The sequence below is a fragment of the Neopsephotus bourkii genome, unplaced genomic scaffold (assembly GCF_033783945.1).
Source record: "Neopsephotus bourkii isolate Nb327-2 ecotype Australia unplaced genomic scaffold, CSIRO-AGI_Nbou_v1 NB_580, whole genome shotgun sequence".
NCBI classification, from domain to species: Eukaryota; Metazoa; Chordata; class Aves; order Psittaciformes; family Psittacidae; genus Neopsephotus; species Neopsephotus bourkii.
This window is the reverse complement of record NW_026901081.1, coordinates 312191-335889: the sequence shown is the minus strand read 5'-3', so window position 1 is coordinate 335889 and position 23699 is coordinate 312191. Positions and strand designations below refer to the sequence as shown.

The 23699-nt window shown below is 49.3% G+C and overlaps 1 protein-coding gene across 2 annotated transcripts in view; it reads right to left on the bottom strand.

Annotated features, from left to right (window-relative positions):
• Positions 1 to 13964, bottom strand: part of POLD3 (DNA polymerase delta 3, accessory subunit) — a 34266-nt gene extending 20302 nt beyond the window's left edge. The window contains exons 1-6 of one of the 2 annotated variants that reach the window (XM_061351341.1): positions 13846 to 13964; positions 12372 to 12427; positions 10487 to 10589; positions 7057 to 7096; positions 5255 to 5387; positions 1093 to 1357 (exon numbers count right to left, since the gene is read on the bottom strand). In XM_061351341.1, the coding sequence (XP_061207325.1) occupies positions 1093 to 1357; positions 5255 to 5387; positions 7057 to 7096; positions 10487 to 10589; positions 12372 to 12427; positions 13846 to 13905 (657 nt within the window). In that variant the 5' untranslated portion in view covers positions 13906 to 13964. The remainder of the gene's footprint in view (positions 1 to 1092; positions 1358 to 5254; positions 5388 to 7056; positions 7097 to 10486; positions 10590 to 12371; positions 12428 to 13845) is intronic. The other variant, XM_061351340.1, reaches the window with a different exon arrangement.
• Positions 13965 to 23699: the final 9735 nt, after the last annotated feature.

The window sequence follows — 23699 nt, the reverse complement described above, 5'->3', positions numbered from 1 at the left end:
CAGAACATATGCAGGGAATGTTACCATTTAAATCCCCATTTACTGGCTATATTGCTTTAAAAACAATTATACTGATTAAAATGGAATCCTAGCCTGGAAAAAAGCAGCAGTGGAGAACATAAACAGTTTAGTCTTGCACTGGTCAAGCTCTGAAACTTCCCTCACAGCACGTTTAAACACCTTGATGCTTTTAAGACCTGGACTTCTCACATTGCACTTCTTGCTCAAAACAAAGCCTTTTAAGCACAATGGAGAGGAGCAAGTTCCTCAGCTGGGGTACATCTTGGCCTAACTGAGGACAGCAGAACTGTCTCAGTAATGGAGCTGTGCTGGTTTATACTCATTCAAGGAGGAATGTCAAAGTGTCTATGATATTACAAAATCACACAGCAGTTTGGGCTGGAAGGGACTTTAAAGCTCATCCAGCCCCAACCCCTGCCATGGGGACCCCTTCCACTGGAGCAGCTTCCTCCAAGCCCCTGTGTCCAACCTGGCCTTGAGCACTGCCAGGGATGGGGCAGCCACAGCTTCTCTGGGGCCAGCACCTCAGCACCCTCACAGGGAAGAGCTTCTGCCTAAGAGCTCAGCTCAGTCTCCCCTCGGGTAGGTTCAAGCCATTCCCCTTGGCCTGGCCCTACAGGCCCTTGTCCCAAGCCCCTCTCCAGCTTTCCTGCAGCCCCTTTAGGCACTGGAGCTGCTCTCAGGTCTCCCCTTCAGGAGCCTTCTCTTCTCCAGGCTGCCCCAGCCCAGCTCTCTCAGCCTGGCTCCAGAGCAGAGCTGCTCCAGCCCTCGCAGCACCTTCATGTCCTCCCCTGGATGAGGAATTATGGCAAATCTACTTTTGTGCATAGATCAAGAGCTTGGCACAACATATTTCTGCCCAAGATGACTGACAGAAGGCACGTCTGTACTACACAGTTACAAAACAGTGACTGAGCACACCCAGGGGACAGCAAGTTTAGCTCTAGAAGGAGCGGCTGAGGCTGTGCTACAGTGGTTAAGGTTATTTAGGTCGAGTAAGAGCAAAGCTCAAAGCATGGTTCATTAAAGCTATTAGCCCAGAGGGCTGCCAAAGAGTCTGAGGTAACTTACACTTGGGGCCTCCTTAGACTCCACTTTAGTTTCTTTATTTGTGTCCTGGGATTTGGAAGCTGCTTTTGCTGCAAACATTCCCATGATCCCTTTGGGCTGCTGTGTGGTTGGTTTAGCACTCGATGGTCCATGGCCATTGACTGCAGGGACACTGGCAGCATTCCTGTCACTTTTGGTCTGGGAACCATCCTGCACAGACGTCTGCGCTGGAGCAGCTTCAACCACTGGCCTGGGGACTGCAGCATCACATCGAATGGCACTAAACCTGTGGGATGGAGGGACAAGTTTAATTAGCTTCTTACTTTTCACCTTGTTTTCCTGCCGGGTAGCATCTTCTCTGGTCCTGGGTTCTCTTGTTATGGTTGAAAGAGTAAGCTAGTTTGTGCATGGGACAAGAAAGAAAGGCTGGCATACATTGAGAGGATGGAGACCTCTACTGAGATCAGTTGAAGCTGTCAGAAAGAGACAGAGCATTAAACCTCAGAGCAGCTTCCAGTGTCTGAAGTGGGCTACAGGGATGCTGTAGAGGGACTCTTCATTAGGGACTGCAGTGATAGGACAAGGGTGATGGGTTCAGACTGAAACAGGGGAAGTTCAGGTAGGATATAAAGAAGAAGCTCCTTACTGTGAGGGTGCTGAGGCACTGGCACAGGGTGCCCAGAGAAGCTGTGGCTGCCCCATCCCTAGCAGTGTTCAAGGCCAGGTTGGACACAGGGGCTTGGAGCAAGCTGCTCCAGTGGAAGGGGTCCCTGTCCATGGCAGGGGTTGGAACTGGATGAGCTTTAAGGTCCCTTCCAACCAAAGGATTCCATAATTCTATGATTCAAATGCTAAACAAGCTGTTCAAGATGGAGCAGACTACATTCTGTTCCTGATGGGGTTTTTTGCTCTCTAAAGTTCACAACATAAATTGTATGTCTGGCTAATGATCCAAAACCTTTACTTCCAGATGCATTGACAGTCCACTACTGAGGCAACAAGCAGCTACAATCACATCAGCCAGGTAAATAAATCACAACTGAAAACAGAACTACTTGAATAGTAGTAGATCTAGTAGTAATAGATCTATGTGACATTCAGAGTTAGATACATAAAGTCATCACCATATAATCACTGGTAGACAGAGAAACATCTCAGCTTGTACCAGTCTGAGGTGTCATTGTCTGGGGCTGCAGAGCTCCAGGAACTAAACAACGTGCTCACAGTTACAACTCACTGACAGTCAGGAATAGCAGGACCCAAAAATAACTGACCTCGGCTCCCCACTGTGCAAGTCAGAGGCAAAGCTTTCCAGATTTCCTATACAAATGCCACAAAAAGGGCAGAGGCTGAGCCCTCCCAACCCCCTGAATTGCATAGTGTTGCTTTATTTGCATAAGAACTAAATCAGGCTTCTGCCAATTAATTTCTGTGCCTTAGCATTAACAGTTCACATGGACAATCCACTTCTCAGAGCAGGAACTGTGATGCATTAACAAAACAACACCATCTCTACAGCATTTCTAGGCTGCAGCAGCACTCTCTTGACATTCAAACCTTTAAAGGAAGGAAAGAAGACACTGAAGAAAGATACACCCTACCCTCCTTTCTACTTTCAGTGTTTTCAACATGGTCAACGCTGCAGAAGCTTCACTTTACTCCAAATACCCCCATAAGCAACACCACCAACCCTCCACATTACAGACAGAATCCCAGACGGGTCTGTGTTGGAAGCAAGCTTAAAGCTCATTCAGTTCCAGCCATTGCCACGGGCAGGGACCCCTTCCACTGGAGCAGCTTGCTCCAAGCCCCTGTGTCCAACCTGGCCTTGAGCACTGCCAGGGATGGGGCAGCCACAGCTTCTCTGGGCACCCTGTGCCAGCGCCTCAGCACCCTCACAGGGAAGAGCTTCTGCCTAAGAGCTCAGCTCAGTCTCCCCTCGGGCAGGTTCAAGCCATTCCCCTTGGCCTGGCCCTACAGGCCCTTGTCCCAAACCACTCTCCAGGTTTCTTGTAGCTCCTTTAGGTATTAGAACACTGTTATAATGGCTCCCTTGAGCCTTCTCTTAGGAAAGATATGTATTATATATAAATAATAACATTTTGTCATCCAAAATTATATTGACCATGGAACAAGCACATTTTACCCTCACACATTCCCAATTAGCTTGCTTTAGTGCTGCTGTGTGACTACAGCTTATGGTCTTGATCCAAAATACACTGAATAATCACTGAAAAACCAAGCAACACTTGGACTATGCTCTGCAAGCAAGGAGCTGCTTCTGCTTGGAAAGCTGACATTAGCAACATGGATTAAATCCAGTTATTTATACTAGCACATCTGAATACCTCCATCATCTCCCCATCTTCACAGCTCCCATATAAAGACAGAAAAGGATATAGATCCTGCTCTAGAGTGAGAGATCTATGGACTGACAGGGGAGCACAAGAAGCCAGCAGGTTGTTTGCTATGAACATAAAGCTCTGACTTTTGCAGGTACTGCAGGAATCTTGTCCCAGAAGACAATTCATGTAGTGGACATGGCAGAGGGAATGTGTTCACTTGGAATTTAGTTGAGCCAGGTCACAAATGAACTTCTCTCAGTTTGCTTGGGAAACCCTGCTCCAAAGCCAGGCAGGGATTTACACATCAGAAAGCTACTGCAGAACCTGAATTATCTGAACCACCTGGATGCACAAATCCCAAAGGGAGACTCCTCCAAGACACGAATTATCACCGTGGGGGGTGCCTGAGAACAAACAGACTGGAACAAGGCAACTGCAGCCAAACCTACAGCACACATTGTCACTGAGACAGTGTTTTCTAACCCTGACATTCCCATTTGAAACACAGGGTGGTATTTTCTCAGCCACTCTCTCGTCCACACTTTGATTCTACTTTCAAATTCTATACTCTTTCTATGACACAACATTCAGGCATCTCCCTTTCTAAACCAGATTGGTCATGGCACTGTACGTCCTGATTACATCAAGCTGAAGCTATTGTGGTGGAAACAACATATAAAATGAAAAGCCACAGCTGCCAGGCAGCTTCTGGAGGGGAGACAATGACCCCTGGAGACTGAAGCACCTCTGAATTCTAGGACTACTGTTACAGAACCAGAATGGTTTGAGTTGGAAGGCACCTTAAAGCTCCTCCAGCTCCAACACCCTGTCACAGGCAGGGACACCTTCCACTAGAGCAGCTTGCTCCAAGCCCTGTCCAACCTGGCCTTGAACACTGCCAGGGATGAGGCATTGCCCTGATTCAACCATGAAGGACACTTTTGCTGCTTGGTCTCTTTTGGACACTTCCTCTATGCCTCAGGCTCTTACATATGGAGAATAAATTCCTGTAAGACATCTTCAGAGACGTGGATAAGTCCAGTCTCAAAAACCAGAAGGCAAACTCTTGCTAATGCTTTACTGAGCACATCACTCATGTTTTGCTCAGTCTGTTTCTATTTATTGTGTGACTGAACACTGGATAAAAATGGTCATGATCAAGCATGACCTGGAAATGAGAATGGAGTTTCCAGGCATCAGAATAGAAAGGTGCTGGAACAGTCTATTAGAGTAACAGAGCAAGTGAACCAAGTGCAAGATGGAAATAGCTCAGTTTATGAAAATCATATAATGATCTGGCTGGCACAACTTAGAAGCTCTCTTCTTCAAGCCTTCTAAAAATCCAGGCACATCAGGGAACCATTGATTTCTACTGAAGTGCTCTATGTAGCATCACCTTATCAGCCTCAAATCATAGAATCAGCTCAGCTGGAAAAGACCATCAGGTCCAACCACTGAATCTCCAACACTTGCCCTGTCAACTCCATCTTTTAAACAAGCAGCCTTTTGGTGTAGGAGACCCCTTACAGGTAATGGATCAGATCTGCAACACAAGCACCAGCTGGGCTCTCCTGACTTCCCCCCCAGTCGAGCTGATCCCTCCAATTCCCTTCCCTTATTTTTACATTTATAAGATTTGCCCCTTTCCCCTCCTCTAAATCATTTGCTTCAGCTTGTGCTAGCTCTTTTTACTCCTTTCCCCTCATGCCTTATTTCCTGTCTCCCACCATGACCCCTGTATACCAGTCACATGAGCCACCAAGAGCCTACAGGGCTCCTGGCAGGCTGTGCTGGCCTTCTACCAACTGCTGAAGAAGTAACACCAAGAAGCAACTCACTTGCTGCAGTTGTGCAGGTTTGTTTTGACAATATCATAGTCTGTGTTGTAGAGGGGTCCACTGTCCTTGAGCAGAGCTTTCTGAATGCTGTAGACATGCACGCTTGCAATTGTGGATAGTTTAGACTTCATTGCTGACGAAAACAAGGAGAAAATCCTCTGTTAGCACAGAACCACGTGGCAATTATCAGGCTGTACCAAGGATGGAGAAAGACTGACAGGTCGCTTGACAGCAAGGACCTGAACATAAAAACATGTAATTGTACCTTTGTTCAGTCCTCACTAAGTGAGAGTTCATGGTAACAGACCCCACATGTCAAACATGTTTCCCACTATACATTCTTGGTTCTTACACAACATTCCTGGTTCTTACACAACTGAATTAAGAGCAATCTCTGTGTTGACTTTCAAAATATCTGGCGTTTGGGATCCAGAATATAGAATCACAGGCTGGCTTGGGTTAGAAGTGACCTTAAAGATCATCTAGTTCCAAACCCTTGCCATGGTGGCATATCTATATGACTATCTAAAGCTAAGGAAGAAAACAGATGGTCATAACTCTACCCTGCTGGAACTGCTCTCTGCCATTAAGGTAGCATCCACCTTATCAACTAGCATCAGTGCTGTCTCTGGTAGTCTGCTGGGATTCATGTTTTGTCTTTTCCACACCATTTAGACTGTGACTCCCTTGAGACAAGGGCTGGTTTTTAGGAATTCTTTGTTCATTGCTTATATTGTTCTTTCCACACAGTCCTGGTCTGAGACAGAGCTTCTAGGCACTGTGAAAATACACAGAGTAATCATTCCTTGGGGCCAGTCCTAGACTATACAGCCCTAACTCCATCAAAAAAAACCTCAGCCTCTTCCAAATGTAAGTCATACCTTTGGCCTGTCTTCTAATACAAAAACCATGCCCAACCCTTTCCTCCAGAGCAAAACAGAGTATTACGTAGCACACATAATTCAAGCAACATGACAGATAGTAGTTGTGCTGCTCAACAATCTCCTACACTGATGAGGAAGGCTTTAGCAAGAAATCCACTTCAGATTTCAAAAAGGAAAATAAATGAGAGTCTTTCAAACCAAGTGAGGTCATGAGCCTATTTAAAGTCACCAATGCCACATTATGTTCTCAAGTGCCAACGATGTTATTTGACAGTAAGGAAGAGCCTGCAGTTGTGTTTCAGTTGACACAGATCAGGTCTCATCAGCTGCACCACACCTGGAAAGATGGTGACACAACTGACAGATTATGGAGAGTAGCTGCAGGAAGCAGTGTCACAGTGGTGGGTTTCTTAAACCTTTGTGACAGGAAATCTCTCAGACAAGAGACAGAACGTTCTCATGGGACATTTAAACTAAACCCCACACGATTCAGGGCAAATTAAGGCTGCAATTGCACATAACCAACAACTGGAATTACCTGCTTCAGCATCTTTGGAAGCCTAAAGGCTTGGAACTGGTCTAACCCACCCTGAGACACTGCTGGACACTAAGATACACTGCTGACCTTAAGGAGTTGTTTCCTGTCAGTGGCAGGGAGGCAAAAAAGAATCATTGGTTGAAGTGTGCAACATAAAAAACCCCAAAAAATGAAAAATCAGACCCAAATCACCAGCCTGAAGTTGCAGCCCTTGGCTCAGAGACTGAAAATTCTGAGAAAAAGCTGGTACAGGGAGTACCCACCTGAACCCAGCAGCCTGAGCAGGCACTTATGTGCAGATGGCAAGCTTGGAGCTTTCCTCACTTTGCTGTTCTTTCAAAGAAAAAGTCAAAACCACATAATCTTCACAAGTTGCTTACCTTCGAGTTGGTCCTCTCTCACTACTGCAACCTTGTGGCACTGTAAAAAACAGATGGCAGACAACAGAGTAAGTATTTTTACATTTAAAGACTGATATTTTTGGTTATCTGACCTTATAAGACCTAAAGGGGCTGCAGGAAAGCTGGAGAGGGGCTTGGGACAAGGGCCTGTAGGGACAGGCCAAGGGGAATGGCTTGAACCTGCCCGAGGGGAGACTGAGCTGAGCTCTTAGGCAGAAGCTCTTCCCTGTGAGGGTGCTGAGGCGCTGGCACAGGGTGCCCAGAGAAGCTGTGGCTGCCCCATCCCTGGCAGTGCTGGAGGCCAGGTTGGACACAGGGGCTTGGAGCAAGCTGCTCCAGTGGAAGGGGTCCCTGCCTGTGGCAGGGGTTTGGGACTGGATAAGCTTTAAAGTCCCTTCAACCCAAACCATACAGTGATTCTATGATCTGTTGCATAACAGTCTATTGATTATAGGTGCAGCTTTACAGCAGCAGAGAACACTGCCACTGCCTTTAAAAAGCCATCAGCCACTAGTTCTTAGAGCTCTGCCTTTCTACTTTTCTAACAGACTGTTCCAGAGATCATTACAACCCTGAAGAAATCCTCTTCTCTTCCATTCCTGACACTGGGAGATGAGACATAGATAAAACAAGAAGCAAACAACTGTGCAGCACAGTGGAGAACAGCAAACTAACACAGCTGATGCCCCAGGGGTAAGAAATCTGCCATACTAACCCCCATCACCCATGTATAGTTAGATTGCCAGTAAACTTTAACATAGCAACCTGTAACAAAGACACAGCACCAGAGAAGTAAAGCATTGTGAGAAATTAAGCATTAAATTAAAAGCCAGAAATTAGTGTTTCTGGAAACATGCTCTGTGGCCAGTGTTCAAGGACTGTACCTGCTCCATGGCATTTAACAGGCTGCAATTCATACAGAGAGTATCCAAAGAGACAGGCTAGACAAAATCCAACCATTAATTTTAACTGATACCACAGATTAGACAGCAAAAGAGGGGAGAAAACAAAGGCAACCTGAAACACTAAATAAAGATTGAGAGCCTCGGTCCCTCGCCAAAGATGATAAAAAGCAGTAAGAAAAGAGTGTGCAGTGCTGAAGGCACGATGAGAATGATTTGTGCCCTGATTTCTATCCCTATCTCCTCTTGGATGAGTCTTGCAGTGGAACCCACAGTCTTTTGGCTACACCTACTGCCAGCAGACAGTAGTGCAGGGATACCACAAGCACAGGGCTGCATTTGAAGCACTCACATCCCTTTCCTACCCAAAACTGACTTGTGCCAGGTATTACCCACCAGCTACTCCAATACCTACACATCATTTGGAAGCATCATCCACATCTGACCCTCTTAGTGTATCTGCTCCAGTTATCCCTCCAACATGCAGCCCGAGGAACTTTAACTCCTTCAATGTGGCATTCCTAACCCTGGCATTGCTTCATCCCTGTTCCTGATGACTTACTGCACCTGTAGATCATCTCTCTAAGCAGACACTGCTACTGCAGTGTTCAAAACCAAGATGTTTAAAAGCAAACCAAGAAAAGAAGTGACTTTTCTATGTCTACCTGGGTATAGATCTTGTCTTAAAAATACCCAATAAATAATTATTTGATCCTATGCCAGAATTCACTTGTTTGTTTCAAATATATTAGGGCAAATTGAATAATAATAGAACGTGTTGACAAACCTCTGGCCAGCTCTAGTGAGCCAAGAGATGCCACATTGCTGTTTCCAGAAGAGATCAGGGGAAAACCTGTTGAACTCAGGCTACCAATGTGACACTAGCTTTAAACGTGACAAAGCTTTAGATGTGACACAGCTGTATATTTATAGTATATTATATTTATACTATATATCTATATATTTATAGCATATTCATATATATTTTATATATTTGTAGTGTATTTGAATATAAACTATATTTCTATGTGTTTATATATAGTATGTTTAAATATATTTATGGTATGTTTATTTAAATACATTTCAGTATATTTCTATAACATTTATAGTATGATTATTTATAGTTTTATTTATATTTGAATGTATATATTTATGTAAATGAAATTCATATTAAATATCTAGATATTTAGTTGTATTAGATATGGATATTTAAATAGATATAAGGAAACTATAGATAATCACACTATAAGTGTTTATATAAATACACCAAAATGTATGTAAATGTATGTATTTTATGTAAATAATAAACAGATCTTTAAATAAATAACTACTTTCAATTCCAGGCAGGCTTGGAGATTTAAAGAGAACATTCCATGCATCTGAACCGGTTTATTATTAACGAAAACAAACAACAGAAGGTTTGCTGGGGCTTTTTCCCAATCCACAGCTAAAAGCCAAAACACCCTGAGGCGAACCAATTCCAAATGAAGACTGTGGAACGTGTTGTAAAGAGATTCTGGGGTATCTAAAGATACAAATAGATACCTGGTGGAATGGCAAAGGTATTCAGTGTTTGGGTATTAAGTTGTTCTGTGAGCAGAAGGAAACAGATGTTCATTTGCTCCTCTCTTTCAAACAGCGCTGGGGTACCCAGCTGAAATTTTAGGTGGCATTCCTGAAATGCCACCTTAGGTGGCAAGCAGTGAGGAAAAAAACATATACATTAAGTAGTGCTTAATGCTTCATAGAATCATAGAATAGTTAGGGTTGGAAAGGACCTCAAGATAATCAAGCTCCAACCCCCCTGCAATGGGCACGGACACCTCGCTCTAAACCATATCACCCAAGGCCTCATCCAACCTGGCCTTGAACACTGCCAGGGATGAAGCATTCACAGCCTCCCTGGGCAACCCATTCCAGTGCCTCACCACCCTCACAGCAAAGAATTTCCTCCTTATATCCAATCTAAACTTCCCCTGTTTAAGTTTTAACCCATTACCCCTTGTTTAAATACAAAATATTGTTAATCAATTCATGTTTTCCTTGTGTACCAAGACAAAAAGTTGCTACGATTAACAATTTAAACTCTTATTCTATTTATTGCTATTCCATTCTAACTGAATTCCAAGCTCTCTCCAAACACTGCTCAGCACTTCCATGCCACAGCAGATCCTGGGGAATGGATTAGCTCATCTCACAAGGGTTCCTCCAGATCTCTGCAAAATCTCTGCTATTCAATAATAGTGATAGGATCGAGAGATGACTGACAGCACTGTATTAAATCAAAGCCCTGGTGTGTTATTCAGCACTGTATTATCAAGTCATGATCCTTCCTCCCCATCATTTGCATGCTGGGACAAGGCTAGCATCGCATTTTGTATGTGCATAGAAGACCTTTTTCCACTGGAAAAAAAAAGAGCAAATTGAGCTTTTGGCCCAAAAATCATAAACCAAGAGGAAATCCACAAGACCAAAGAGCTCACAGACACCCTTGAGGAACCACTCACCACATGTCCGTTCTGGATGAGATTTCCAGCTATTAAGTAGGTGACGTGAAGCTGAGCTCCTGAATTCTCCTTTCGTTTCCTCTCCACATAATCATAGAGCATCCTGCACAAACAAAACCAGTGTTAATCACCTAGAAAGAAAAAAGCCCATCACCACCCCTTCCATAAAGCTTATGTAAAGGAAGAGTAAAGCCAGCCTGACATGGAAACTTTTCAAATAAGCAGTGCTATTTCAATCAGGATTAAATTAATCTCAGTAAGTCACGTTCTTCCTCTGCCACTTTGGAGAATCTCAGTCCAACCATCACATAAACCAAAGGTGAAATGAATATAAGCTCTCAAAGCTTGTAGAGCTGGTTGCAGATGGTCTCACATCCTCTGGACAGCTTGGTCCTAAGTGTCACTCCATGAAAGGCTGTTTTCCTTATTATATCCCAGTGTTCTGAAACACCTGATCAGGAACTGGTGATTTCTGGTACCTAATCACACTACGAGGTGTATATATACAACCCCAGTTAGATCCACAGTGATCAGAAACAGGATGGAAGAGCATTATTAATACAATTCTGTGACTACTGATAATGAGATTGAGTGGAGACTCAAGCTTTCCACTTGATTTATGCTGAGTGTCCCACACAACAGGGCAGAGACACTGCTGAACACTCCATGAGGACAATATCTGGTAAAAACACATGAAGATCATCACTGCTGCGATTACCACACTGTCACAGCCAGCACAACCACTAAAATAATTCATCTGTGATATCAGCCACTTTCCAGCTTCCAGAGAGAAGTTTTAAGCACAAGGATGCCACAGGAGTTCTCCAACTCCAGGTTCTTTCAAGGGTATGAGAAGGTGCCTCCACTTCACCTGGCCCATTTTCTTCACAACAGAAAGTTCTCTGGCTCCTTCTACTTTACTGTGTGTATAGAATTGCTCCCAGGAGAGCTCTCCAGTCAGGTCTACACTGTCACTGAAGCACACTCAGGTTTACACATCATCTAAGCTGTTCACACACAGGCAGAGGAAAGAGACCAGACAATCTCTTCATTACATTAACTTATGTTCTAGTGGTTTGGGCAGGACACATGAAGCTGGGCTCAGGACACTGCAGCTGAGCACACAGCAAAAACCCCTTCAGGTCCAAGCTACAGCAAGAAATAAGGAGAGAAAATACTGTATTATAGAGCTTGACACTTTTATGGAGCCTTTAAATCATATGCTTGATTTTACCTTCCTGTGCAGCAACAGCCCTGGAATCCTTGAGAGCTCGTTCTTTGTTTTATAGGAGATTTAAAAGGTTACAATTTTTATTCTTCAAAATACACCAAGACAAGGTTAATATTTATATTAAATTCAGAGAAGCAAAACCATGCTGACAGCATCCTGGCTTCCCCAGCCTTCAAACATCTACCCGTGCCCATCAAGCCTGGTAAGGAGATCTTTATAACGGGCTGTGCAGCAGGGTGGTCAGAGTGAATGAGCATTTGCATACACGAGCTGCAGTTGCAATCAGCGTTGGTTTGTGTTTTCCTGACCCTGCTCCCAGCAATATCCATGGATAACATACGATATCCTAAGCTGGGACCAGAGCCACGTTCTGAAAACACATCCAGGATGGAATGTAACACTAAACCATCTATTCTGACCAAAGAACTTGTGATCTAAAGCAGCATAAGGTGTCCAGCTGAGCGCTGCTCTCTAAAGCACAGCTCCCAAAGGCAGCACCTGCCCCCAGAAAGACACTGAATAACAGAGTGTGCCCAAGAAGGATTTCAAAGTATTTCCAGAGGGATAATTTTAATGTTAAGCACAGCTGTGAAAAGAGTCATTAGCAAGGCTCTGCCACAGAACAAAACGCTTGTGGGAAGCACTAATACCTACTGTTTAGCCTGGTTGACATGAACCCCCAGGGTATAGCTCAGCCATTTGTATGTTACCTGTAACAAGAACAAAGCAAATCTCACTTCAGTAAGAAAACTCCAACCTCCTGACTTGTTAAACCTCCATCTGCTTGTTTAATGGGTAAGTCAAACTCGTCACCCCCTCCCCGCCTCCAAGAAACACACAGCAAAAGCTGTTAGAAGTGAGAGCACTTGGACATGCACCCAGTCAAGCTTTCATGAGCAGACTGAATTCCTGAGGCCTGAGCAAAATACCTGCCCTGAAAGGTGTGGTTTTGGGAACACCTTCTTGAAATGACATTATATAAACAGCAGGCATGCAAAACACACTCACTGCTTAGCTTCACAATGCAGAAAAGCAGTTAAACAGCACAAGTTTTAGCTGTGAGAAGCTCTTACCGCTCTCCCAAACAACTACTGAGCATCCATTGGATTTCTGCTGCCGGGCCACTGCCATAGAATCATGGAATGGTTTGGGCTGAAAGACCTTAAAGCTCCTCCAGCTCCAACCCCTGCCACAGGCAGGGACCCCTTCCACTGGAGCAGCTTGCTCCAAGTCCCTGTGTCCAACCTGGCCTTGAACACTGCCAGGGATGGGGCAGCCACAGCTTCTCTGGGCACCCTGTGCCAGCGCCTCAGCACCCTCACAGGGAAGAGCTTCTGCCTAATTGCTCAGCTCAGTCTCCCCTCGGGCAGGTTCAAGCCATTCCCCTTGGGCTGGCCCTACAGGCCCTTGTAAAAATAACACTTGCTCTTATTTAGACAAGGCACGGCTTTTATACCTGTTTCTCCTCCCGCTCTGCCTCTTTAAACTAACCCTAAGGCTATGAAGCACTGGCTGCCCCATCCCTGGCAGTGCTCAAGGCCAGGTTGGACACAGGGGCTTGGAGCAAGCTGCTCCAGTGGAAGGGGTCCCTGCCCATGGCAGTGGTTGGAACTGGAGGAGCTTTAAGATCCCTTCCAACAAAACCACTCCCCGGTTCTATAAGATGTTAATTTAACCTCAAAGGGGTGAATATCCTAACAAGGAACCCATCTCCCATCCAGTCTGACAAGAAGCCCGCGGTAACTGTGGAAAGGCAAAGTGCAAACAGTGCCAGGCACCACACAGCCCCTGCGGAGGGGGGGCAACATCCAGTAAACAGCCCTGAAGAGCAAAGCAGATTCAACCACTGCAGCCTCCTTCCTCCAGGGGCCCCGGGCACCCATGGGTGTCCCACAGGCGGGTGCCACGGCGGGGGGCATTGCCCCCCCTCACCTGCGGGCCTGGGGTGCACCGGACCGGTGAGGAGGGGGGGCCTCGCACCGGTGTCAAAGCGCGGTTCATGGCCCAGCCTCCTGAGGGGACCCCGAACATGAATGGGGACCCCCCCCAACGACAGCCATAAGGCGAGGGGAAGGGGTCTTTCCCTCGAGGGGGTCGCTCAACTGCCGCTCCCCGCGGCGGGACTCACGATGCGGTTCTGGTCGGTGACGAACTCGTCGATGTTCTCGAGGTACAGCTCGTCCTCCATGGCGGGCGGAAGGCCGCGGGTAGGCCGCGGGCGGCTTCCCGCGCAGCTCAGGCCCGCGGCCGCCACCCCATTGCCATGGTAACGAGCGCGACGGCGGCTGCGCGGGGACAAAACACCGCGGCGGTGCGTGCGGCGGCGGCGCCGCTGGGTCCCTGTGCCCGCCGCCGCCGCTGGGTCCCTGTGCCCGCCGCCGCAGGGTCCCTGTGCCCGCCGCCGCCGCAGGGTCCCTGTGCCCGCCGCCGGGTTCCTGTGCCCACCGCCGCCCTGCGGTGTCCGCTCCCAGACGCGTGGTCCCACATCATCCCCTTGTCCCAGATGTGGGATCTTTCACCTCACAGAGTCGCGATGCTGTTTAATTCATCTCTGTGCAAAGCGCTCAGGCTGCCGGCAGCCCCCTTTTGCATCCAACTGAGAGATGCCGACGTGTATGGGATCATTTCTCGTGCACACCAGAAGGTATGTCGTATGACTCCTAATGCAGGATCCAAAAAGACTTTGGGATTATTCCCTTTGAAGGTCTGATATGGTCTTTTGCATAGGATTTGCAGTACTCATCTGAGGCCCTAGAAGAAGTACATTACACACGCACTGAAGAAGTGTTATCCCCTTCTCAAAGAGGACAACCCTGAGACACAGAGAGGTTATGTGATTTGTCCAAGATGCTTTCAATGCTCCCAGGTGCAAAGCCCACGTATCCCTACGCCCAGCCTTTTTTCCCCAATGCACTATAAAGGATTCTTTCAAAGATGCTTCCCAGTGGCAAAATGCCTTCTCCTTACGGCTGCCCCCAGCCAAAACCACCGGCACCAGTGGGAACGGGGCCCAAGGCCTCCTCACAATGGGCGTTTCACAGCTGCTTCCCAAAACCATGGAAAAGAATGGGCAGAGGCTCTGGAAATTCATTCTATACGGCTGCTGGCGAGCATCTGCCTTGGAGGAGCTGGAGTGAGAGGAGGTTGAAGTAATGCCTTATGAGATGGGACTTCCTTGAGCAGCCGGGCAATGGTGAAGGGAGAGATGTGGAGATCCCAGTGTCAAAGCATAGGTGACAGAATCTGTCCAAAAGTCATCTAGGACCTGGCACCCATTTCCCTTATGGGGCTCTGCTCCAAGAGATGTCCCTGCCCTTGGCACTGGATGAGCTGTAAGGTCCTTTCCAACCCAAACCGTTCCAGGATGATTCTATGAAGAGCAAATCTATTAGAGGCTTCTGAAGAGCCAGTTTGGGGAACGAAATGCATCCCATCTGAGCAGAAAGGAAATGAGCATCCCATGCATCCCATCTGAGCAGAAAGGAACTGAGCATCCCATGCATCCCACCTGAGCAGAAAGGAACTGAGCATCCCATGCATCCCATCTGAGCAGAAAGGAAATGAGCATCCCATGCATCCCATCTGAGCAGAAAGGAAATGAGCATCCCATGCATCCCATCTGAGCAGAAAGGAACTGAGCATCCCATGCATCCCATCTGAGCAGAAAGGAACTGAGCATCCCATGCATCCCATCTGAGCAGAAAGGAACTGAGCATCCCATGCATCCCATCTGAGCAGAAAGGAACTGAGCATCCCATGCATCCCATCTGAGCAGAAAGGAACTGAGCATCCCATGCATCCCATCTGAGCAGAAAGGGAATGAGCATCCCATGCATCCCATCTGAGCAGAAAGGAACTGAGCATCCCATGCATCCCATCTGAGCAGAAAGGAAATGAGCATCCCATGCATCCCATCTGAGCAGAAAGGAAATGAGCATCCCATGCATCCCATCTGAGCAGAAAGGAACTGAGCATCCCATGCATCCCATCTGAGCAGAAAGGAACTGAGCATCCCATGCATCCCATCTGAGCAGAAAGGAACTGAGCATCCCATGCATCCCATCTGAGCAGAAAGGAACTGAGCATCCCATGCATCCCATCTGAGCAGAAAGGAACTGAGCATCCCATGCATCCCATCTGAGCAGAAAGGAACTGAGCATCCCATGCATCCCATCTGAGCAGAAAGGAAATGAGCATCCCATGCATCCCATCTGAGCAGAAAGGAACTGAGCATCCCATGCATCCCATCTGAGCAGAAAGGAACTGAGCATCCCATGCATCCCATCTGAGCAGAAAGGAACTGAGCATCCCATGCATCCCATCTGAGCAGAAAGGAACTGAGCATCCCATGCATCCCATCTGAGCAGAAAGGAACTGAGCATCCCATGCATCCCATCTGAGCAGAAAGGAACTGAGCATCCCATGCATCCCATCTGAGCAGAAAGGAACTGAGCATCCCATGCATCCCATCTGAGCAGAAAGGAACTGAGCATCCCATGCATCCCATCTGAGCAGAAAGGGAATGAGCATCCCATGCATCCCATCTGAGCAGAAAGGAACTGAGCATCCCATGCATCCCATCTGAGCAGAAAGGAACTGAGCATCCCATGCATCCCATCTGAGCAGAAAGGAACTGAGCATCCCATGCCTCCCATCTGAGCAGAAAGGCATGAAATGAAAGTCCTGGGACAGATAGATCGGGAGATGCAGTGTCTGACCCCGCTCCTTGCTTCCAACAAGGTGAATTATGAATAACCACAGAGAATTAGTGGGATCACCTGTGTGATGGGTGAGTTATAGCTAAGGAAAATAGAGAGGCAATGCCTCTTTCCTTAACCACACCAATGGAAAGGCATGGGAGACTTAGGGCCAAGCACCATAAGAAAACCAGTGGCAATGAGAAGCACAGAATGATTTAGGTGGGAAAAGACCATTAAGACCATTGAGTCCAGCTGCAAACTTAACACAGTTTGTTTGCTTCTAGGATTGCAAGGGTCAGGATCAGGCACAGGCAAGGCATAGAACCATAGGATCCCAGACTGGTTTGGGTTGAAGGGACCTTAAAGCTCCTTCAACTCCAACCCCTGCCATGGGCAGGGACCCCTTCCACTGGAGCAGCTTGCTCCAAGCCCCATCATAAGGTCCATAAACTAGAACAGAACTTGGTGCCATAGGAGACAGCCACACTGGAGACAGATGTGTGTGTTTGCATGGCCTACTTGTATTTCCTATGCTCTTTCCTATGTGTGTTCACAACAAGAGTCTTGAGATGCTCAATGAGTGAGGCTCCAGTAACGCTGACAAGGGAGAGGCATCTAAGAAACTCCTGATGCTGTCCCACTGTGCTGGGCGCTGGGCAGGGCACCCCTGGAACACGGGGTCAGGTTGGGTCCTGCTGCACAGCAAAGCTGTGGCCAGGCTGGACTGGGGACAGAGAAGGGCCTCAAGGATGCTCCAAGGGCTGGGCAGCAGTGAGGAAAGGCTGAGAGAGCTGGGACTGTGCAGCTGGAGAAGAGAAGGCGCAGGGAGACCTGATCCATGTGCCAGAGGTAAAGGGGGATGCAGGGAAGATGGAGACTCCCTTTGGACAAGGAGTCCCATGGGAAAGCCCAGGGGTGATGGGCACAAGTTACTGCTGGGAGATTCCCACTGGACACAAGAGGAGAATCATCCCAGTGAGAACAAGCAGGCACTGGAATAATCTCCCCATGGCAGTGGGGACTCCCCAGTGCTGGACACTGTTAAGATGGGGCTGCACAGGGTGCTGGGCATCCAGTCTGGGTCAGGCTGTGCCTGGAGAGGTTGGAGCAGAGGATCCTTGAGGTCCCTTCCACTGGGATTCCATCATCCTATGATTCTCTGACATAAATACCTTCCAAAGCACCATGACGCATTCCCCATGGTGAATCACACCAGTAGCTGCCATTTCTGACTTCAGCTTATAAAGTAACGCACACATCTCACTCCGAGCGTGTTCTGGGGGCTGTTTGCATGGGAAGATGGATGGAACAGCTCCCCTCTGGACTCCTGCTCCTCATGGCATTCATTTCAAGCCAATCAGTGTGCCTCAGCGTGCTGTATTTGACATTTACTCACTAGGAGGATGGGCACGGTGCAGAACAGCTTGTTTCCCAGCAGCTCTGCAGATCTGTTTCCATGTGCAGACAGGCTGTTAAAGGAGATAAATAAGGGTAACAGCTAGGGAGGAATGAAAACCCCTTGAAGAATGAGGATGGATAAAGCAGAGATGAGGATGAGCAGCAAAGCATCTCTGCAGATACAGGGCAATGCACAGCTACAGCACCCCAGGGACAAGCAGGCAAGGAGATAGCGGGGGCAAACACTTAGGAGTCAGCTTGGCCATGTCACATAAGGTGCCTGGGGTGAGAAAACAGGGATGCTCCTTCCCTGGCCCCTGTCTTATATCCTGGTGGGAGAAAGGAATCAGAGAATTTAAGGTACCGCTCACACTGCAGGATCTGAGCCCTGGGAGCAGGATGAAGGTTCTACAGTCAGGGAATGGTTTGGGGTGAAGGGAGCTTAAAGCTCCTCTGTTCCCAAGCCCTGCCATGGGGACCCCTTCCACTGGAGCAGCTTGCTCCAAGCCCCTGTGTCCAACCTGGCCTTGAGCACTGCCAGGGATGGGGCAGCCACAGCTTCTCTGGGCACCCTGTGCCAGCGCCTCAGCACCCTCACAGGGAAGAGCTTCTGCTTATAGAATCACAGAATGGTTTGGGTTGGAAAGGACCTTAAGCTCATGCAGTTCCAACCCCCTGCCATGGGCAGGGACACCTCACATTAAACCATGGTACCCAAGGCTCTGTCCAACCTGGCCTTGAACACTGCCAGGGATGGAGCATTCACAACCTCCCTGGGCAACCCATTCCAGTGCCTCAGCACCTTCACAGGGAAGAGCTTCTGCCTTATCTCCAACCTGACCTTCCCCTGTTTCAGTCTGAACCCATCACCCCTTGTCCTATCACTGCAGTCCCTGATGAAGAGCCCATCCCCAGCATCCTTGCAGCCCCCTTCAGACACTGGAAGCTGCTCTGAGGTCTCCACGCAGCTTCTCTTCTCCAGGCTCAACAGCCCCAATGTTCTCAGCCTGGCTCCATACAGGAGCTGCTCCAGCCCCTGAGCATCCTCGTGGCCTCCTCTGGACTTGTTCCAACAGCTCCATGTCCTTCTGATGTTGAGTACACCAGAACTGCACACAGTGCTGCAGGTGAGGTCTCACCAGAGCAGAATAAAGGGGCAGGATCACCTCCTTTGCCCTGCTGGTCACGCTCCTTCTGATGCAGCCCAGGATACGGTTGCTTTCTGGGCTCAAGCGCACACTGAAGCCGGCTCATGTTCATTTTCTCATTGCCCAGCACCCCCAAGTCCTTCTCCTTGGGCTGCTCTGAATCTCTTCTCTGCCCAGCCTGGAGCTGTGCCTGGGGTTGCTCCCACCCAGGTGTAGAACCTTGCACTTGTCATGGTTAAACCCCATAACATGGCTATCCCCAACCTGACCATCCCCTGCTTCAGTCTGAACCCATCACCCCTTGTCCTGTCCCTGCAGTCCCCGGTGGAGAGGCCCCATCCCTTGCGCTGCAGTTCCCTGTCGGAGGCAGCAGGTGACAGTTGGACACCACGCTCCTGCAGCCTGGGTGATGGAGCTGCTCCTGCTGCTGCTGCTGCTGCGGGGAACAGCGAGAGACCCGCAGCGAGCTCCTGCTGCGCATCCCTGCCTGCCTCCCACCACCCATCGCCGCCTCCTCGCTGCCAGCACCAGGGGTGGGAGCTAAGGCAGGAAAACCAACGCAAGCGAAAGCCAACTGGTTCCTGTGCTGTGTTTAGGCTGGATGGGGCCACCCCCGAGCAGTCTGACACCCTGTCACACGAAGGTGATGCTGAGGAGCTGCAGGATGCGGGTATGGTTGTGTCTGGCACTGCTGTGGCAGTGTGAAGTGTTGATGGATCAGTAATGTGAATCATAGAATCGTGGAATCATTTAGGTTGGAAAAGACCTTTAAGAGCATTGATCCCAACTGTTAACCCAGCGCCACCAAATCCACCTCTAAACCATGGCCCTAAAGGCCACATCTATGTTTTAAACACCTCAGGGCCGGTGCCTGCAGCCCTGCCCTGGGCAGCCTGTTCCAATGCCTGAGCACCCTCTGGGGCAGGAATTGCTCCTCAGCTCCATCTAACCCTGCCCTGGTGCAGCTTGAGGCCGGTTCCTCTTGTCCCATCCCTTGTTCCTTGGGAGCAGAGCCCAGCCCCTCCTGGCTCCATCCTCCTCTCAGGCACTTGGAGGCAGCCATCAGGTCCCCCCTGAGCCTTCTCTTCTCCATCTGAACCCCCCAGGTCCCTCAGCCCTTCCCCATCACACTTGGGCTCCAGGCCCTGCACCAGCTCCATTCCCTTCTCTGGCCCTGCTCCAGCCCCTCAATGTCTCTCTTGCAGTGAGGGGCCCAGAGCTGAGCACAGGATCCGAGGTGCGGCCTCACCAGTGCCCAGTGCAGGGGCACAATCCCTGCCCTGGCCCTGCTGCCGCACTGGTGCTGATCCAGGCCAGGATGCTGGGGGCTCCCTGGGCACAAGCTGCTCACGTTCAGCTCCATCCATCAGCACCCCCAGCTCCTTTCCCATGGGCAGTTTCCAGCCACAATTCCTCAAGCCTGGAGCATTGCATGGGGCTGTTGTGACCCAAGTGCAGGACCCACACTCGATCTTGTTGAGCCTCCTACAACTGCTGTTTCACATCAGCTTCACCTCATGCAAACCATGGCTGAGACGGACCCACTCCCCTTCATCCCTACTGCATAAACATGCATGTGCCCTTCTGAAACCTCCTTCTATGATGTTAAAAGGGCTGAGCAAGGGGAACAATGACCAGATACAAGCAAACACCACGGTTTGGGAGGTGCGATCCCAGGAACAGGTTCCAGTATAGATTGGGGAACGACCTGTTAGAGAGCAGTGTAGGGGAGAGGGACCTGGGGGTCCTATGGACGACAGGGTGACCATGAGCCGACACTGTGCCCTTGTGGCCAAGCAGGCCAATGGCATCCTGGGGTGTATTAGAAGGGGGGTGGTTAGTAGGTCGAGAGAGGTCCTCCTTCCCCTCTACTCTGCCCTGGTGAGACCCCATCTGGAATATTGGGTCCAGTTCTGGGCCCCTCAGTTCAAGAAGGACAGGGACCTGCTGGAGAGAGTCCAGCGCAGGGCAACTGAGATGATGAAGGGAGTGGAGCATCTCCCTTATGAGGAGAGACTGAGGGAGCTGGGTCTCTGTAGTTTGGAGAAGAGGAGACTGAGGGGTGACCTTATTAGTGTATATAAATATATAAAGGGGGAGTGTCCCGAGGATGGAGCCAGGCTCTTCTCAGTGGCAAACAATGATAGGACAAGGGGCAATGGGTACAAACTGGAACACAAGAGGTGCCACTTAAACTCCTTCTCAGTGAGGTGACAGAACACTGGACCAGGCTGCCCAGGGAGGTTGTGGAGTCTCCTTCTCTGGAGCCATTCAAAACCCGCCTGGACACGTTCCTGTGTAACCTTATCTGGGTGTTCCTGCTCTGCAGGGGGATTGGACTGGATGAGCTTTTGAGGTCCCTTCCAAGCTCTAACATACTGGGATACTGTGATACTGTGAACAGCTCTGCTCTGCCCAATGGACACAGAGCCCCAGTGCAGGACCCTGCTCGGGGCGGTCACACGGTGATGCTCCATGCCGGAGCGCATCTCACTCTGAGCAAAGCCACGCTGGCTCCATGGGAAACCCAAGCGGATCCGGATCCACTCCTGGATTGAGACAAGGAGGTACAAAAGCACAGAATGTAATCAGTTCTAAGCAAGTTCAGCTGGGAACATTGGGGCTGTTGAGCCTGGAGAATAGAAGCTGCGTGGAGACCTCAGAGCATCCTTCCAGTGTCTGAAGGGAGCCTATAGGGATGCTGGGGATGGACTCTTCATTAGGGACTGCAGTGATAGGACAAGGGGTAACGGGTTAAAACTGAAACAAGGGGAAGTTTAGATTGGATCTAAGGGGGAAATTCTTCCCTGTGAGGGTGCTGAGGCACTGGAATGGGTTGCCCAGGGAGGTTGTGAATGCTCCATCCCTGGCAGTGTTCAAGGCCAGGTTGGACAGAGCCTTGGGTGCCATGGTTTAGTGTGAGGTGTCCCTGCCCATGGCACGGGGGTGGAACTTGATGATCTTAAGGTCCTTTCCAACCTAAATCATTCTATGATTCTATGTTAAGTGTGATGGCCTTGTAATGGAAAATAACTGCGGTGCTTGAAGGTATTGACATAGCTTCAGGTCCTTAGGACCTCAGTAGGAAAGGTGTAAGAAAAGCAGAACAGAAAAACAGGACCTGGGGATGGGGAGTACCTGGGACCAGCAGATGTCCAGGGTGGACACAGACAAACGAACTGGTAAGTAGGACAGGATGATTGCTATGTTTGGTGTTAATAAAGCCATTAAACTGGTGTAAACATCTCCTGGGGGGGTATCCCCAGGATGGGAGCAGTTAAACTGGTTAATAGAAGGGCAGGATGATTGCTATGGCTGTAATGTTAATGAAGCTTGTTGGGAAAAGTAAAGGACCCTTAAAGACCACCACATTTTGGTACCCATGCTGAAACTTCCTGTTAAATGATGCAATATGCCCAGTGACCACCTAAGGATGCTCTGCATCCGTGTCTCCCAGTGCTGCAATAAGGAATACCTGCTTGTCAGCTTGAAACTGATGGTGAGGTTGGGCCTGGAGCTTTCTCTGAGTCAGGATCCAGCAACGTTTCATCTGGCAAGGGCCGGGGAAGGAAGCTGCAGACGTTGAGCAAGTGTCAAAGCAAACGCAGGTGACGCAGCCGCGTCACTCAGCTGGCACCGGGCTTGTTTTGCTCTAACCGGATTCCGCACATCCTCTTCCTCCTCCTCGGGCCCCCTGCACCCCCTCAGCTCTCTCCTTCTCTTCATTGCATGCATCCCTTCCTGCCCCCTCTCCTCCAGGTTTGGGGGGTGTTTGCAGGGTGCAGGGCTCCATGGATTGCTCCTCTTTATCTCCTTTCTAAAGGCTCTTTTCACCTTTTGGGGTTTCCTGCTTTAAGTTTCCCGTGTTGGGATTTCTGGAGCCCTGACCCGGGTTAAGGTGCACTTGTCACCCTCAGGGCACAGTGTGTGTGCTGGCAATGCCGGTGGGGTGATGGCTAAGAATGACTTCATGCAAGCTGAGGATTCCTTTTCTATGGATGAAAACACCCTGGGATCAGGGCTGATGTCACTCATACCCGCTCTGTACTGGGTAACCAGATGGGGGTAAGAGGAGAGAAGGGAGGTTCAGGCTGGACATCAGCAGCTTTTCCCATATACAAATGCACAAGCAGTGGGATGGGGCCCTGGGCTGGTTGTGCATTGCACGGTCATAGGATGATGGCACAGAATCCCAGCCTGGGGTGGGTTGGAAGGGACCTTAAAGCTCCTCCAGCTCCAACCCCAACACCTTCCACTGGAGCAGCTTGCTCCAAGCCCCTGTGTCCAACCTGGCCTTGAGCACTGCCAGGGATGGGGCAGCCACAGCTTCTCTGGGCACCCTGTGCCAGCGCCTCAGCACCCTCACAGGGAAGAGCTTCTGCCTAAGAGCTCAGCTCAGTCTCCCCTCGGGCAGGTTCAAGCCATTCCCCTTGGCCTGTCCCTACAGGCCCTTGTCCCAAGCCCCTCTCCAGCTTCCCTGCAGCCCCTTTAGGCACTGGAGCTGCTCTCAGGTCTCCCCTTCACACAGCAGAGGGGCAGGATCCCCTCCCTGAGCTGCTGCTCACGCTCTGGGGGTGCACCCAGCACACGGGGGGGTTCTGGGCTCAAGCGCTCACTGAAGCCAGGTCATGGGGAGCTTCTCCTCACCCAGCACCCCAAGTCCTTCTCCTCAGGCTGCTCCATCCCATCTCCCCCAGCCTGGGTTTGTGCTTAGGAGGAGATAGGAGGAATCAGCA